Source organism: Lipotes vexillifer, unplaced genomic scaffold (genome assembly GCF_000442215.2).
Source record: "Lipotes vexillifer unplaced genomic scaffold, Lipotes_vexillifer_v1.1 scaffold384, whole genome shotgun sequence".
NCBI lineage: Eukaryota > Metazoa > Chordata > Mammalia > Artiodactyla > Lipotidae > Lipotes > Lipotes vexillifer.
The window spans coordinates 580,058-594,945 of NW_006793498.1; the positions used below are offsets into that span (position 1 = coordinate 580,058).

Below are 14,888 nucleotides of genomic sequence, written 5' to 3' on the forward strand. Positions count from 1 at the left end.
GCCTCTCGTCATCGCGGCTAGGGGCTGGGCGGAGCGGGCGGCGGGACGCGGGCCGGGCTGCAGCCGCTCCCCGGAGCTGCCGGTGCAGAGACCTGGAGATACCGGGGTTTTCGGCCCCGTCACGCGGGCGCGGCCTGCTGTCGGCGAGGAAGAGGTGTGGAGCTGAGGCGGGGTCCGCGGGCCGGGGCCTCGCGGGCCGGGGATGCTGCCGCCCGGATCTGTCGACCGCCCCACCGAGGGGGCGGCCGCGGCTCACGCCCGCTCCCCATGCAGCCTTCCGGCCGGCGCAGCCCCCTCAGTGCCTCCCGCGCTGCCGCACATGGAGCCTCGACTCTGCCGGTCCCCGCGCCTACCTTTTGCGAGCCGGGCCCAGGCGGGCGGTGGCGGCCCGCAGAGGGGGGTGGGGACCAGCCGGGTAACTGACTTGTCGGAGGGTGGTGGATGGGGGAGGGTAGGATGCGCCAGGACCGTTTTCTAATATTCCGGTGCGGTTCTCTGGAGCAGTCTTGCTGAGCTTTTCCAGCTCATACTCTCCTTACTGCTGGCATTTGGACCAAGCTGAAGGTGGACAATAGTTTACCATCTATTGTGTGGAGGCTTTGGAAGAGACATTGTTCCGACCTCCGCGCACAGGACCTGTTTTCTGAGCCTTTTCTTGTAGTGGGGGTGTGCGTAGGGTGATCATTTCTTTGACACGTTTTACTGAAATAAATTGGATACGTACGTTCATACGGCCTTGTATATATTTCTTGCTCCAAACTGGTAGAATTTCCAAATGATTGCAAAACTGTAAACATTCATCGTGGTCACTCTGTTGCTACTCAGCATGTTGCCATTGTCTCATTAAGGTGACATTAGCAGGTACTATTTGCAAACTCGGCTTATCCAGGCAGCGCTAGAGGTCTCTCTGCAGCTACCAAAAGCTGTGTAGTTTAATGCACAAACTTCCCTGGGACTCTCACCTCTGGATTTGTTAGGGGGAAAGTGTTTCAAGTCCACAGCCTCCTTCTAATACTAGGTGACATGATTTGCAGTTTTGTCATTCTTGCTAAGGGGCCATTGTGACTAAGAAGTGTGCATTTTATCCTGTCCTAAAGAGAGAAGGTGGTGAGGGAAAATAATGCCAGTCAGCATTCTGTTTGGTAGAAAAATAGAGAAAACACAGGCCATTTTTTGGAGCTATAAAATTACATACCAATTAGGAAATACTATGGAATTCCCATTTGATTGAGACAAATAAAGTTCATCTATCTCTGTCCTGGTCATGGTTAAATTTCTTTTGTGAGAAATATTGATACTTATAAGCAAAAGTGAAACCTAGGAATAGCAACAAGAAATTTTGTAACTGCCTCTTGTTGTTGGTCCTCTTGATGATAGGAGTTAAGTTTGAATTTTGCCCATCAGTACTTGTTCTTGAAGCTAACCCCTATTATAAAACAGAAGTTAGTGTAGTTTGAAAAAATACCTGTATTGTTTGTACAGAAGAACTAATTAACAGTCTTTCCTCTCTTGGATACTGGTACAGGTTTTTGTCTTATTTTTTGCCCCTGTTGTTTCTGGCAGCTCAGTGATACATAGTAAGGACTTCTGCACATAATAGGCACACAGTAAATATCTGCTGATAATCAGAATGTAACCAGTGACTTCTGGAGGCATGCTTGCTAAGCCTTTCAGCCTGAAAATATTGGTGACATTACAATTCCCAGGATTCAGGAGGGTAACTAAGGCATGAAACAGCAGACATTCAAATGGTAGTTCCATGTGTCAGACACTATACTAAGAGCTTCATACCTGTTTTAATCCTGTGACAACTTCATGAGCTAGGTGTAGCATTATCCACACTTTACAGGAGGAAAGTACTTTAGATGAGGAAACTCAAGACTGTGTGTACAGCCTGCACAAGGTCATGGAGTGGGTATGAGCATTCATTCATTAATTGTCTATTGGGTATCTAACATTGTTCAGTCTGTACCTCAAGGAGTTTACCTTTACAGTTCTGTAAGAGTGTAGGAAAATAAACTGATAATTACAATGCAATACATCAGTAAGTGTATTCTGAGAATGCGTGAGAAGATCCTGACTTGGAGCTGAGCAGTCAAGGGAGATGTTCTGGTTGATTCCTAGTGGATGAATGGGAGTGAGCTGATCCTGGATGAAAGAAAGTTGGCCTGGGAGAGGGAGAGAGCAAGGAAGGGGCATTCCAGACATCAGGGAGTGGTAATTGAAGAGTCCTGAGAATGTAGGACTCTTCAGTTACTGCTGTAGTAGGACTGCTGAGAGAGAGGGATGCTAGAAATGTGACTAAAGGATGAACTGGGGTCAAATCTGATCAAGTGACTTTATTATAGAATTTGGTATAACTGAGACTAGACACCATATCTAGTTTAGTCTTACCCATTTTAGAAACTATATTACAGTAGAAATTTACGTTGTAGCTTAGCTCTGTGACTAAATAGCAGTGATTATCAGGCTATTTCAAAAACAGTGAGATGTACTTTGATGAGATAGCATTCCAACTTTTTCACACATAGGATAGATAAAAGATAAAACATATTATAAATTATATAGCCAGCTGATACACAAATAAGATGCTAGGCGCAAGAATAAAATACATATTTTCTAAAGAAAATAGAAGTGTGGGGTTACGCTAGGGAATTGTGAGTAGGGAGAGGGTTCAGGAAGAAAGTAGTTTCATAGTCATTCAGTTGGGAATAGCTTCATAGAAGAAAGGTTGGTGAATTTTATAGAAAGTATGGACTAAACTTGAACAGGGCACGTGAGAAATTAGTGAATAAAGATCCAGGTGAAAAAGAAGAGATTAGATTAAGGAGTGAAGAGATGAGACTTCCAGGTGGCTTGTGGTGGTCTGAGAATATTTTTGTGGCAAAGAGTTGCTTGGAAACTTCTTGATATAGAGATCCGAAGGAATTTATTCTAGAGTAGAGTTAGGAGGTGTAACGTGATTACAGGAATGGAAAAAAGGTGACTGGCAGTAATATCTAGAATTAATTCTGGAGGAATGGTACTGTTATCCCATATGTAAGGAGGAATTTTCCCAAAAATTGAGATCGGGGATGGTCCTAACACGGAATGAGGATTTGAACCTCCTCCTCTTCCCTTGTTCTCTTCCTCTTCTGTGTGAAGCTCACAGGAGAGAAAAGGGATACCGCTTATCCTGAGGTTTATAGATGGATATAGGGGAGGGAGTAATTATCATGGACAGCAGTTCAAGGCTTGGGTAGGGTGAATGGATTTTGTAGCTACAACTAGGAAATACATAGTTCCATTTAGTAAATACTTAAAAATCAAACATGCAGGTAACTGCCATCCAGGTCAAGTTTTTCTTGCTCCTGTACACTTCAAAGATATGACATTTTCATCAGTGACAACTAATAATTATTGGAAAATTCTTAACACTTACTGAATGTTTACAGTCAACCTGTACCAAGTACTTTATACCGATTATTTATCTAGTCTTCACAGTCCTATAAAGTATGTATGTATTATTATCCACATTTACTTCCAAGGAAACTTGAAGCCTGCAGTTCTTAACTTAATAGCTCAAAGTCCTAGGGTGGTTTAAGTGGCAGAGCCTAGACTTAAAGTGAAGCAGCATGACACTAAAGTCAGAACTCTTGCTCACTATGCTTTACTGTCTCTTCACTGAGTGGAGCATAAGACTTGGCTTGTATGGATGCACATCTGAAGGTTAATTAATGGGGAAAATATTTAATAAATCTTGACTATATCAGGGAAGTTCCTATTTTGATATTTTAAAACCTTGCAAATAAAAACTTTTGACATCCTATTTATCATTTGATTTATTTACCTTCTATTTTTTCACTTTTGCAAAGTTTCCTTATTAGTAAGAAGCCAGTTCATTGGTTTCACTGAAAAATAAGAACCCATATCTTTGGCCTTAACACTTAAACTTTAGGCTTCAATTTCTAATACTAGGGATAAATAAATATCTTCTCATTTGTAAATTCATCTAGCACTACCAAACTTGCTTCTCTCTCTGGAACCTTTGTTGGTAAGAAATACTACCTAACTGTTCAAGCTTCAAACCTTATCCTTGACTTTGACTCCCTCCTTCCCTTCCTTCACTTTTCTGTATTAGTCATCTGATGAGCCCTCATATTTTTACCTTTGTTATCAACCTTAACCACCCTGCCCTAGTTTAGGCTCCTATCACTGTCTCTTACACAGGTGTGATAGTGCACCTGGTTTCCCTGTATCTTCCCTCCCCAGTGAACTTATGGATTGATCTTTCTGAAACCTTTTTGTGTTACTTCCCTGGCAAATCATCCCATTGCATTCAGGATAAAATTAAAGGTCCTTAGCATGCCTCACATAATTTCATAAAAAGGTCTGTCTTGGGCTTCCCTGGTGGCGCAGTGGTTGAGAGTCCGCCTGCCGATGCAGGAGACACGGGTTCGTGCCCCGGTCCAGGAAGATCCCACATGCCTCGGAGCGGCTGGGTCCGTGAGTCATGGCCGCTGAGCCTGCGCATCCGGAGCCTGTGCTCCACAACGGGAGAGGCCACAGCAGTGAGAGGCCCGCGTACAGCAAAAAAAAAACAAAAACAAACAAAAAAAAAGGTCTGCCTTTTCTACCTCACTTACTGCTTTTCCTTATATTTCCTATATATTTTGTATTGCTGTCCATGATAAAGTACTTGAGATGGGGCTGTAACCAATACGTTTCCTTCCCATGCCTTTATATATGCTGTTCTCCTGAATGCCTTCTTTTGCTATCTGTTTGGTGGGGCTCACTCTGGCAAACTCTTTCTTCACTCATACTCCTTCATATATCTCTGGAACACCAAGATTGCAGTTCTGCCATACCATGTCATTATAGTTCAAAAAAACCTTCAGAGGGCTTCCCTGGTGGTGCAGTGGTTGAGAGTCCGCCAGCTGATGCAGGGGACATGGGTTCGTGCTCCGGTCTGGGAAGATCCCACATGCCGCGGAGCGGCTGGACCTGTGAGCCATGGCCGCTGAGCCTGTGCACCCGGAGCCTGTGCTCCGCAACGGGAGGGGCCACAGCAATGAGAGGCCTGCGTACCACAAAAAAAAAAAAAAAAAAAAAAACCTTCAGAAATTCTCCACAGGGCCTTTCCTGACTAATAACATACTACAATCAGTCCCTATTTTTTCCCTTCTTTCTGTGTTTTTTTCTAAGTGAGTTTTCCTTTACCTCTTTGGGATAGGTTGCTGTGATGTACAACAAATTCTGTGTGTGTATTGCAGCTGTTTAAGTATGTGGTCTCTGTCAAGAAGCCCACTCATGGTAGGGACCTTGGGTCATTTAGTGACCAGTATATAAAATTTAATAAATACTCTTTAAAAGAGACTAGATAATGTACTTGGGAGTGAAAGGTACAGTATTATTCTAAAATATTAATAATTTCTTTTGTTATTGACTTTATGGCATTGATACCGTTGCCTACAACCCTCCTTTGACAATCTGTTCTGCTATAATGTATTTATGTAACATAAACTAATTCTTGCTTGAATGATAAAGAGGAATGATGTTAGTTCATGCAGAATTCATGTTGGTTGATATTTGATTTTTACCAGCACATTAACTGTTTAGCCCTCCCAAGTAGCAGCAGTTGAACACAAGTAGTTGAAGTACAGAAACAGTTGAAAATAGCAAGCCCAGGAGTATGCCTCTTGGCTCCAATTAACCATATGTTCTGTCTTAAAGGTGCTTATTGCTCCAACTGTCTTGATATATTTCCCTCTTTCTTCCTAATTTTGCAGAACATGAAGTTTTTCAGGAATCTATACGTCATATAGCAGGTACACTTATAATTATCTTTTCTCAAATTCACTATCTGGATATATAATCTTTCCTGGTCCTTCTGCCTCATTGATTACTCTTCTTTGGTTGGCTTTGCTGGCTCTTCCTTCTTCCCATTGATTATAGGCATGCCTTGGGATTCTGTCCACAACTCACTTCTCTATTGGCTTTTTCTTACCCACATTAGCAGTTCCCTTAGTTTTAACGGTCATTTCAGTGTGGGGAACTTAAATCTGTTTTAATCATCTGCTGGAAATTAATCACATGAGCATAACATCAGCTTCTCAAGCTCACAGTGTTTAAAGCTTTTGTTTTTTCTTTTTTCTGTTTATGGCATCATCACTCTCACTGTGACCTGAACTTGAAATTTGAGAGGTTTCTTGGACTCCTTCCTCATCTTCCACATTCAGTCAGATGCCAGTCATGTAGCTTGAATCTCTGTGCTATCTCTGGATTTGGGCCCTGCCTCTCTATTCCACTGCCTCCAGCCTACTTTCAGCCTTATTACTTATCATCTAGCGGTTTAAAAGTTGCCTCCAAAGTGGTATTCTTCCTCCAGTTCATGAGATTTTTTAGTGAGCTTGATACCTCGTTATTTTTCCAGGTTCTGTGTCCGTCCCCCACCCCCCATCCCCACACCTTTAAGCTCTAGCAACACTGAACTTCTTATATGCTTATACATAATCTGGAATCTGGCCCTCCCCTGCTTGCCAATTCTATTTCTATTCTCAGGGCTATCCTGCTGACTGGAATATCCTTCCCTGCCTCCTGTTGCCTGGCTAATTCCTACCCCTCTTAAATACTCACCTGGATTTAGCTCTTCTGAGAAATCTTTCTGAATTTCCCCTCACCACCCCCCAGGTTGTTAGAAACCTTTCTTCCCTCACTGTGGTTAGATAATATATTTTTATTATGTTTTATTTGTTTCTCCTATATGTACCTCCATTACCTAGCTCTTAGTACAGTGGCAGAACAAAATAAGCACTAAAATATTTCTTAAATAAGTACCTTCATTGTAACTACCACCAGCACAATAATTTTCCTAAAATATGCTTTTTAACTGAAACTTCTACTCTTTCAGTGCCTTTTTTTTTTTTTACTGCTTCCCAAATTAAGTCCAAACTTTTTATTATGATAGGTAAAATATTGGGAGATTAAGACACATTCATAGAGAAATAATTTTTAAAATTTTCTTATATGTCAATCATGACAATTTACTCCCAAAGACTTACATACTTCTCTAAAAAATAAGAGTGCATTCTTAAATAAATACCACATCACCCTGACACAATTAATCATTTCCTAATAACAGCTAATGTAATCTACATTTAACTTTCCCCAGTTGTCCTTTAATTTTTTTTTTTTTTTTTGACATTTGGTTGTTAGAACCATGATTACACAAGATCTGATCACATTTGGTTATGTTTCTTAAGTCTCCTTTAAGAGACTCCTCCCACCATGTTTTTTTTTTTTTAACATCTTTATTGGAGTATAATTGCTTTACATTGTTGTGTTAGTTTCTGCTGTATTAACAAAGTGAATCAGCTATATGTATACATATATCCCCATATCCCCTCTCTCTCGCGTCTCCCTCCCACCCTCTCTATCACACCCCTCTAGATGGTCACAAAGCACCGAGTTGATCTCCCCCGTGTGCTATGCAGCTGCTTCCCACTAGCTATCTATTTTACATTTGGTAGTATTTATAAGTCCATGCCACTCTCTCACTTCGTCCCAGCTTACCCTTACCCTTCTCCGTGTCCTCAAGTCCATTCTCTACGTCGGTGTCTTTATTCCTGTCCTGCCCCTAGGTTCATGAGAACCCTTTTTTTTTTTTTTGATTCCATATATATGTGTTAGCATACAGTATTTTTCTCTTTTCTGACTTTCTTCACTCTGTATGACAGACTCTAGGTCCATCCACCTCACTACAAGTAACTCAATTTCGTTTCTTTTTATGGCTGAGTAATATTCCATTGTATATATGTGCCACATCTTCTTTATGCATTCATCTGTCGACGGGCATCTAGGTTGCTTCCATGACCTGGCTATTGTAAATAGTGCTGCAGTGAACATTGTGGTACATGACTCTTTATGAATTATGGTTTTCTCAGGATACATGCCCAGTAGTGGTATTGCTGGGACATATGGTAGTTCTGTTTTTAGTTTTTTAAGGAACCTCCCTACTGTTCTCCATAGTGGCTGTATCAGTTTACATTCCCACCGAAAGTGCAAGAGGGTTCCCTTTTTTCCACACCCTCTCCAGCATTTATTGTTTGTAGATTTTTTTTGAATTTTATTTTATTTATTTTTTTATACAGCAGGTTATTAGTTATCTATTTTATACATATTAGTGTATACATGGCAATCCCAATCTCCCAGTTCATCCCACCACCATCACCACCCCAACCCCTGCCACTTTTCCCCCTTGGTGTCCATACGTTTGTTCTCTACATCTGAGTCTCTATTTCTGCCCTGCAAACTGGTTCATCTGTACCATTTTCTAGGTGGTTTGTAGATTTTTTGATGATGGCCATTCTGACCAGTGTGGGGTGATTGTAGTTTTGATTTGCATTTCTCTAATGATTAGTGATGTTGAGCATCCTTTCATGTGTTTGTTGGCAGTCTGTATATCTTCTTTGGAGAAATGTCTATTTAGGTCTTCTGCCCATTTTTGGATTGGGTTGTTTGTTTTTTTGATATTGAGCTGCATGAGCTGCTTGTATGTTTTGCAGATTAATCCTTTGTCGGTTGCTTTGTTTGCAAATATTTTCTCCCATTCTGAGGGTTTTTTCATCTTGTTTATGGTTTCCTTTGCTGTACAAAAGGTTTTAAGTTTCATTACGTTCCATTTGTTTATTTTTGTTTTTATTTCCATTTCTCTAGGACCACCATGTTTTTTCTTGTGGTAAAATATACATAATATAAAATTTACCATTTTAACATTTTAAGTGTACCATTCTGTGGCATTAAATACATGCACATCATTGTGTAACCATTCCCACTATCCGTCTCCAGAACTTTTTCATCTTTCCCAACTGAAATTCTGTCCCCATTAAACTAACTACGTTTCCACTCTCCCCAGCCCCTGGCAACCTCTCTTCTTTCTGTCCTTATGAATTTGACTCTTCTAGGAACATCAAGTAAGTAGGATCATACAATGTTTCTTCTTTTGTGGCTGACTTATTTCACTTAGCATAATATCTTCAAGGTTCATCCATGTTGCAGTGTGTGTCAAAATTTCCTTCCTTTTTATGACTGAATAATATTCCATTGTATGGATATACCACATTTTGCTTATCCACTTATCCACTGACAGATCCTTTGGTTGCTTCCACCTTTCTGCTGTTTTTCCCCACCATTTAAAAAATGCCATTAATTTGGTGAAGAAGAAATCAGGTCAGTTTCCTTATATATATATATATATATATATATATATATATATATTTTTTTTTTCTCCCTGTACGCGGGCCTCTCACTGTTGTGGCCTCTCCCATTGCGGAGCACAGGCTCCGGACACGCAGGCTCAGCGGCCGTGGCTCACGGGCCCAGCCGCTCCATGGCATGTGGGATCTTCCCGGACCACGCGAACCCGTGTCCCCTGCATTGGCAGGTGGACTCTCAACCACTGCACCACCAGGGAAGCCCCAGTTTCCTTATATTAAGTCAAACCACATGAAATTGCCATTTTTGAGGTTCAAAACAGCCAAATATCAGCAATTTCATATGGTTCAACCTATCAGACTGTCCTAATTACTGGATATGTCTTTCTCCTTGTGGTGTTGCTTAACTTGTTCCTCCTCTTTCTTACGACCCTCTGAATTTTCTGTAAACTGGAGGTTAGTTTGAAAGGCTTAATTATCTTTAGTTTAAGTATTTTTGATTTAAGTAAACCTTCAATTGGTGATGCTGTGTGCTTCAGAATATATCCCAATATTGATGTTAGACTGATCAGGCGGTTCAGATGATAAAGAGTAGTTTAATGTTGTGATGTCAAAGTTATCATATTTGGTGAAATGAATTTTAATTGTTTGGGTGAAATATGATAAAGACTTGAATAACATTTGAAGTGAAAAAGTCACCTGACTTCTTGGGATCCAGTAAAGGAGTTAGAAAGTGTATCTAGAAAATCTAACTTCAAAGTCAGTTATATTCTCTTTCCATGACTGATAGCATTCCTAAGTTGACTTTTTGTTTTCTTAGCATAAAGTTTGGCTATATTCTCATTTCCAAGTCTCTATTCCTTTACCTTCAAAGTAGAGGAGTATTAAATATGTAAGAGGATGTAGCTATACTTCGTCATTTTGCCATTAAGAAAAAATTTGCCACAGCTTAGGATACGAACATTAACAATTAAAACATGGTAAAATGAATCATGACTATATTAACTTGGAATTAATCATTCTGAACTGTTGAGTTTTCTGGGTTATAAGTTTATTTGTTTACATACCAAATTTTCTTTTATTTTGAAATGCCAGTGTTTCTAAAAATGTCCTATGCATGTCTTTGCCTTCTTAAGTAGAATATAATTTAGTTATTTTCTTGGTTCTTGAGAATCATCGTTATGCATATGGCTATTTTTTTTTTTTTTCTTGCGTTATGCGGGCCTCTCACTGTTGTGGCCTCTCCCATTTGCGGAGCACAGGCTCCGGACGCGCAGGCCCAGCGGCCACGGCTCACGGGCCCAGCCGCTCCGCGGCATGTGGGATCCTCCCGAAACGGGGCACGAACCCGCGTCTCCTGCAACGGCAGGCGGACTCTCAAGCACTGCGCCACCAGGGAAGCCCGCATATGGCTATTACTTTTTGCTCTTATGTAAGTGATGCCTTCGAGTTCTTAGATTTGTCAGAATTTTGGCCTTAATTTCTGTGCTTATGGAGTTTTTGCTCTTCATAATTTTTTTTGCCTGTCATTCCCTTGCTCTTAGTCTGTCAGCTTTTTCTTTGATATTGTCAGCATGTTTACCTGTAGTAGCTCCTTTCTTCCCTTTTAGTTTGTTGCTTCATATACAGTTTTTATCCTAGTGACGTAGATAACAGATTTATTAAACACTTATGTAGCATTTGCTATGTGCCAGGGAGGCATTGTTAATTCCAAAGACTGTAAATACGACTAATGTTGTCCTTGCTCTAGGGAAGTTCAGTTTGGTGGGAGAGACCGATACCTAAGCATATGCTTAATGTGCAGTATGATAGTTCTGTGATATAGGTACATAATTTGCAAAGTACTATGAGAGCATGTAGAAAGGGAGTGACTATGTCTAGGGGAATTGAGTAAGGTTACTCAGAAGATCACTCTTGAGCTAGGTCTTGAAGGAGGAGTTTGCCAAGACAGAAAGAAAAATAACATGAATAACAGTGACTAAATCATGGAGTGTTGAAAGCATAGCATGTTCAAGCAACAGTTGATATGGTGATCTTTTATCTGTTCCCCTTTCTTTTGGAAACAGCATTCTCATTTTGCCTTTGGAAGCTACTCTTCTTCCATTGGATACCTCTTGGTGGAATTTTTAATCTAAATGCTCCTGCTTTTTTTGGTTAATTAAAGTGCTTCACTTTTTCTGGATGGTGCAAAATAGGCCCGTCAGATGCTGTTCCCAGGCATTTAAATCTTGAGTGAGCTGATACTGGGACCTAAGTGATTCATCCTGGCAGAAGTACTGTGAAGAAATCTTCCATTAATTCCTGCCACCTAGATCTTTGGAGTTGCTTTCATCCTGACTTTTTCATAGATCTGATTCTTTAGCTTTTCCTTTGGTTCTTTGAATTGTGCTGTATTTTTCCAGTAATTCTCCTGTCTCCCCGCTTCCCCTTGTATCTTAAATTAACTCAAATCTGTTTTTTATTGTTTGCAACATATCTCTAATTTAAGGTGATGACTGTCCTGGTTTGGTTAGGACTGAGGGAATTCTCAGGAGACAGGACTTTTCAGTGTTCAGACCAGGAAAGTCCTGGGAAAACCTTAACAGATTGCGTACTCTAACTGAAACAGTTCGGAGTAAGGATAACAAGTTTTGGGAGCCAAACGTTGTTCAAATGGAAATATTCAGTATGCAGCTGAAAATAATGTGTGCAGAAGAACTAGCTTGCTTCAGTTATTTTACTCAGAAGTCATCTGAATTCTGAACTAAGTGTGGGGGATAAAACAATGAAAATAATGATAATCAATACCAATAATCAATGATTGCTGAGCACTTACTATGTACAAGGTACTCTGCTTATAAGAATAATCTTAAATAATCCTTACAGAATTGCCATTATACAGATGAAGAAAATGAGTTAAGTAATTTGCTTAACAATTTATTGACTGGAGATGTATTAATACGTCTTTTCTTACCCTAACTTTATCAACCGGAGATGTACCAATACCTTTTTAGAGAGTGATACAATTAACATCACTATGCAAAGTTTTTAGAACTTAAAATTGATCAAGGGTTCATTATACAACTTAATGATTGTTGTTATCATTCACATTTTGCTCCGTTAGGTTTTTGTTCCAACCTTGTGTATATTATAAATGCAATTTTCAAAAATGATGCATCGCGAAATTTTGAGTGAAGAAGAATTTTTCAGGTGAATTTTATGTGGGTACTTTCTCTGATTGTCCGAGCAACATATGTACTGGTGTCTCAGAAGATGATAGTTCCTCAGAGTATAGTTCTGATTCAGACAATGTGAATATTAGACGAAAAAAAGACAAAAAACCTTAGTGATTGATTCTGATATGGAAAGTGAAAATGAAACTCACGGTGCTGGAGAATGCTCCTTTGCTTCTACAGGACAGTGGATTGAAGACGACATTTCACGAAAATTAGAAGACTTTATAGGCGTGTCAGGTGTAGCTTTTTTTTTTTTTTTTGTGGGGGGCCAGTACGCGGGCCTCTCACTGTTGTGGCCTCTCCCGTTGCAGAGCACAGGCTCCGGACGCACAGGCTTAGCGGCCATGGCTCACGGGCCCAGCTGCTACGCGGCATGTGGGATCTTCCCGGACCGGGGCACGAACCTCTGTCCCCTGCATCGGTAGGCGGACTCTCAACCACTGCGCCACCTGGGAAGCCCCTAGGTGTAGCTATTGAATGTAATAAACCACAAAGTGTTAGTGAAATAGCAGAATTAATTTTTGGTAATGACTTTGTTGAGTTGGTCACTTCCCAAACAAACGTGTATCACCAACAGAATGAAAAATCATAAAAAAAGTATGATAAGGCTTTACAATGAACTGATGTAACCAATAGTGAAATGAAGACGTTTCTTGGATTAATAATTTTGATGGGACAGAGAAAGTCACACTGGAAAGAATATCCCGACTGATCCCTTACTTGAAACACCTATCTTTCCAAATATTATGACAAGAAGAAGGTTCAAACAAATGATATTTCTTCACTTTAATGATAACTCGGAAACTCCACTTCTGCAGGCAGAATTTCAAAAGTTAAGCCTCTTTTGGATTATTTTCTACCAAAATTTCAATCGACTTATATACCCAAATAAGAGCTATCACTTGAGGAGGCAATGATAAAGTGGAGAGGACGACTCAGATTCAAAGCCTGTAATACTGGAAAACTTACAAAATGTGGAATTTTGGTCAGGATGGTTAGCGAAAGTGAAACTGGATATATATGCAACCTTGAGATTTACACAGTTGAAGGAAAGAAACTGCAAGAAACAGTATTATCGGTCCTACAATCTTATCTTGGTTCATGGCACCATATTTACCAAGACAGTTATTACAATAGTATGTCCACATCTGAAATATTGTTGAAAAATAAAATCAGTGTTTGTAGACTATAAAAGAGAATTGTGGTCTACCAAACCAGTTAAAGGAGAAATCTAAAAATCTGCGGAGGGGAGAAATGACATTCTTACGGAAGGGAGAAGTGATTCTTCTTATATGGAAAGATGAGGCTAGTCCACATGGTGACAACTATTCCTGACACCTCCGTAGCATCTACAGGAAAGGAAGACAGGAGGACTGGCCATCAGATAACTAAGCCCACTTCTGTATTAGAGTATAATAAATGTATGAAAGGAGTTGATCAATCTGATCAATATCTGGCAAATTTCAATATCCTCCAGAAAACTCGAAAATGGTATAAGAAAGTGGGTTTCTATCTGAGCAATTGTGGTTTATTCAATGCGTTTAAAATTTATTGTAGCCTTAATGCACAGAATAAAGTGTCTTACAAGCAATTTTTGTTAGCAATAGCTAGAGAATGGGTAACTGACCATTCTGGTGAATGTAGTGGTAGTCCTTCTTGTGGCATTTCTAAAAGAACCCCCCACTGGGACTTCCCTGATGGTGCAGTGGATAGGACTCCTGCTCCCAATGCAGGGGACCTGGGTTCGATCCCTGATCAGGGAACTAGATCCCACATGCATGCTGCAACTAAGTTCGCATGCCACAACTAAGGAGCCCACGTGCTGTGACTTAGGAGCCAGTGCAACCAAATAAATACGTAAGTAAATATTTAAAAATAAATAAGGAAATAAATACAAAAGAGCCCCCTACAAAGATACACCTTGTCGACTATCAGGTAAAATAAAAGAACATATTTTAGAGGAAATAATATCCATAGGACTAAAAAATGCCGTCAGAAAGTGTAGAGTCTGTTCTTCCAGGGAAAAGTGCAGTGAAACACGGTATGTTGTAATAGATGTTCTGTTCCCCTACACAGAGGTGCCTGCCTATCACACTCTAACGAAGTATTAGAATGCTTTTTAGTAAGACATGTACAAAGTTGTTGCAAAAAGTTGTTTGCAAAGTTGCAAAAATCGTTGTTGATATTTACTCAAACATGGGTGTTTCAGTATTCACTTACAGAACAAATCGCTGGCCACAGGAGTTAGTTTCTGCAAAAATACCCTGGTCAATAATTTGTTAAGAACGTATAGCTAGGAAGAGGCGAAACTGGCATTCAGTCCTAGATTTTCTACTTTAAAATCCTGTGCCCTGAATAACCATTCTCCTACTTTGCCTCAGGGTCCCTGCTCAAGGAAGACTAGTCTAGAAATGATGTAAACGCAAACAAATAATTACTATAATGGAATTATGTAGAGAGTACAGTGGGCACATAGGGAAAG

The 14,888-nt window shown here is 40.1% G+C and overlaps 1 protein-coding gene across 1 annotated transcript in view; it reads left to right on the plus strand.

The window, feature by feature from the left end:
- The first annotated feature begins 202 nt into the window (after window positions 1-202).
- Window positions 203-14,888, plus strand: part of KPNA3 (karyopherin subunit alpha 3) — a 91,906-nt gene continuing 77,220 nt past the window's right edge. Inside the window, exon 1 of the mRNA XM_007466468.1 lies at window positions 203-415. Within this exon, the coding sequence (XP_007466530.1) occupies window positions 203-415 (213 nt within the window). The remainder of the gene's footprint in view (window positions 416-14,888) is intronic.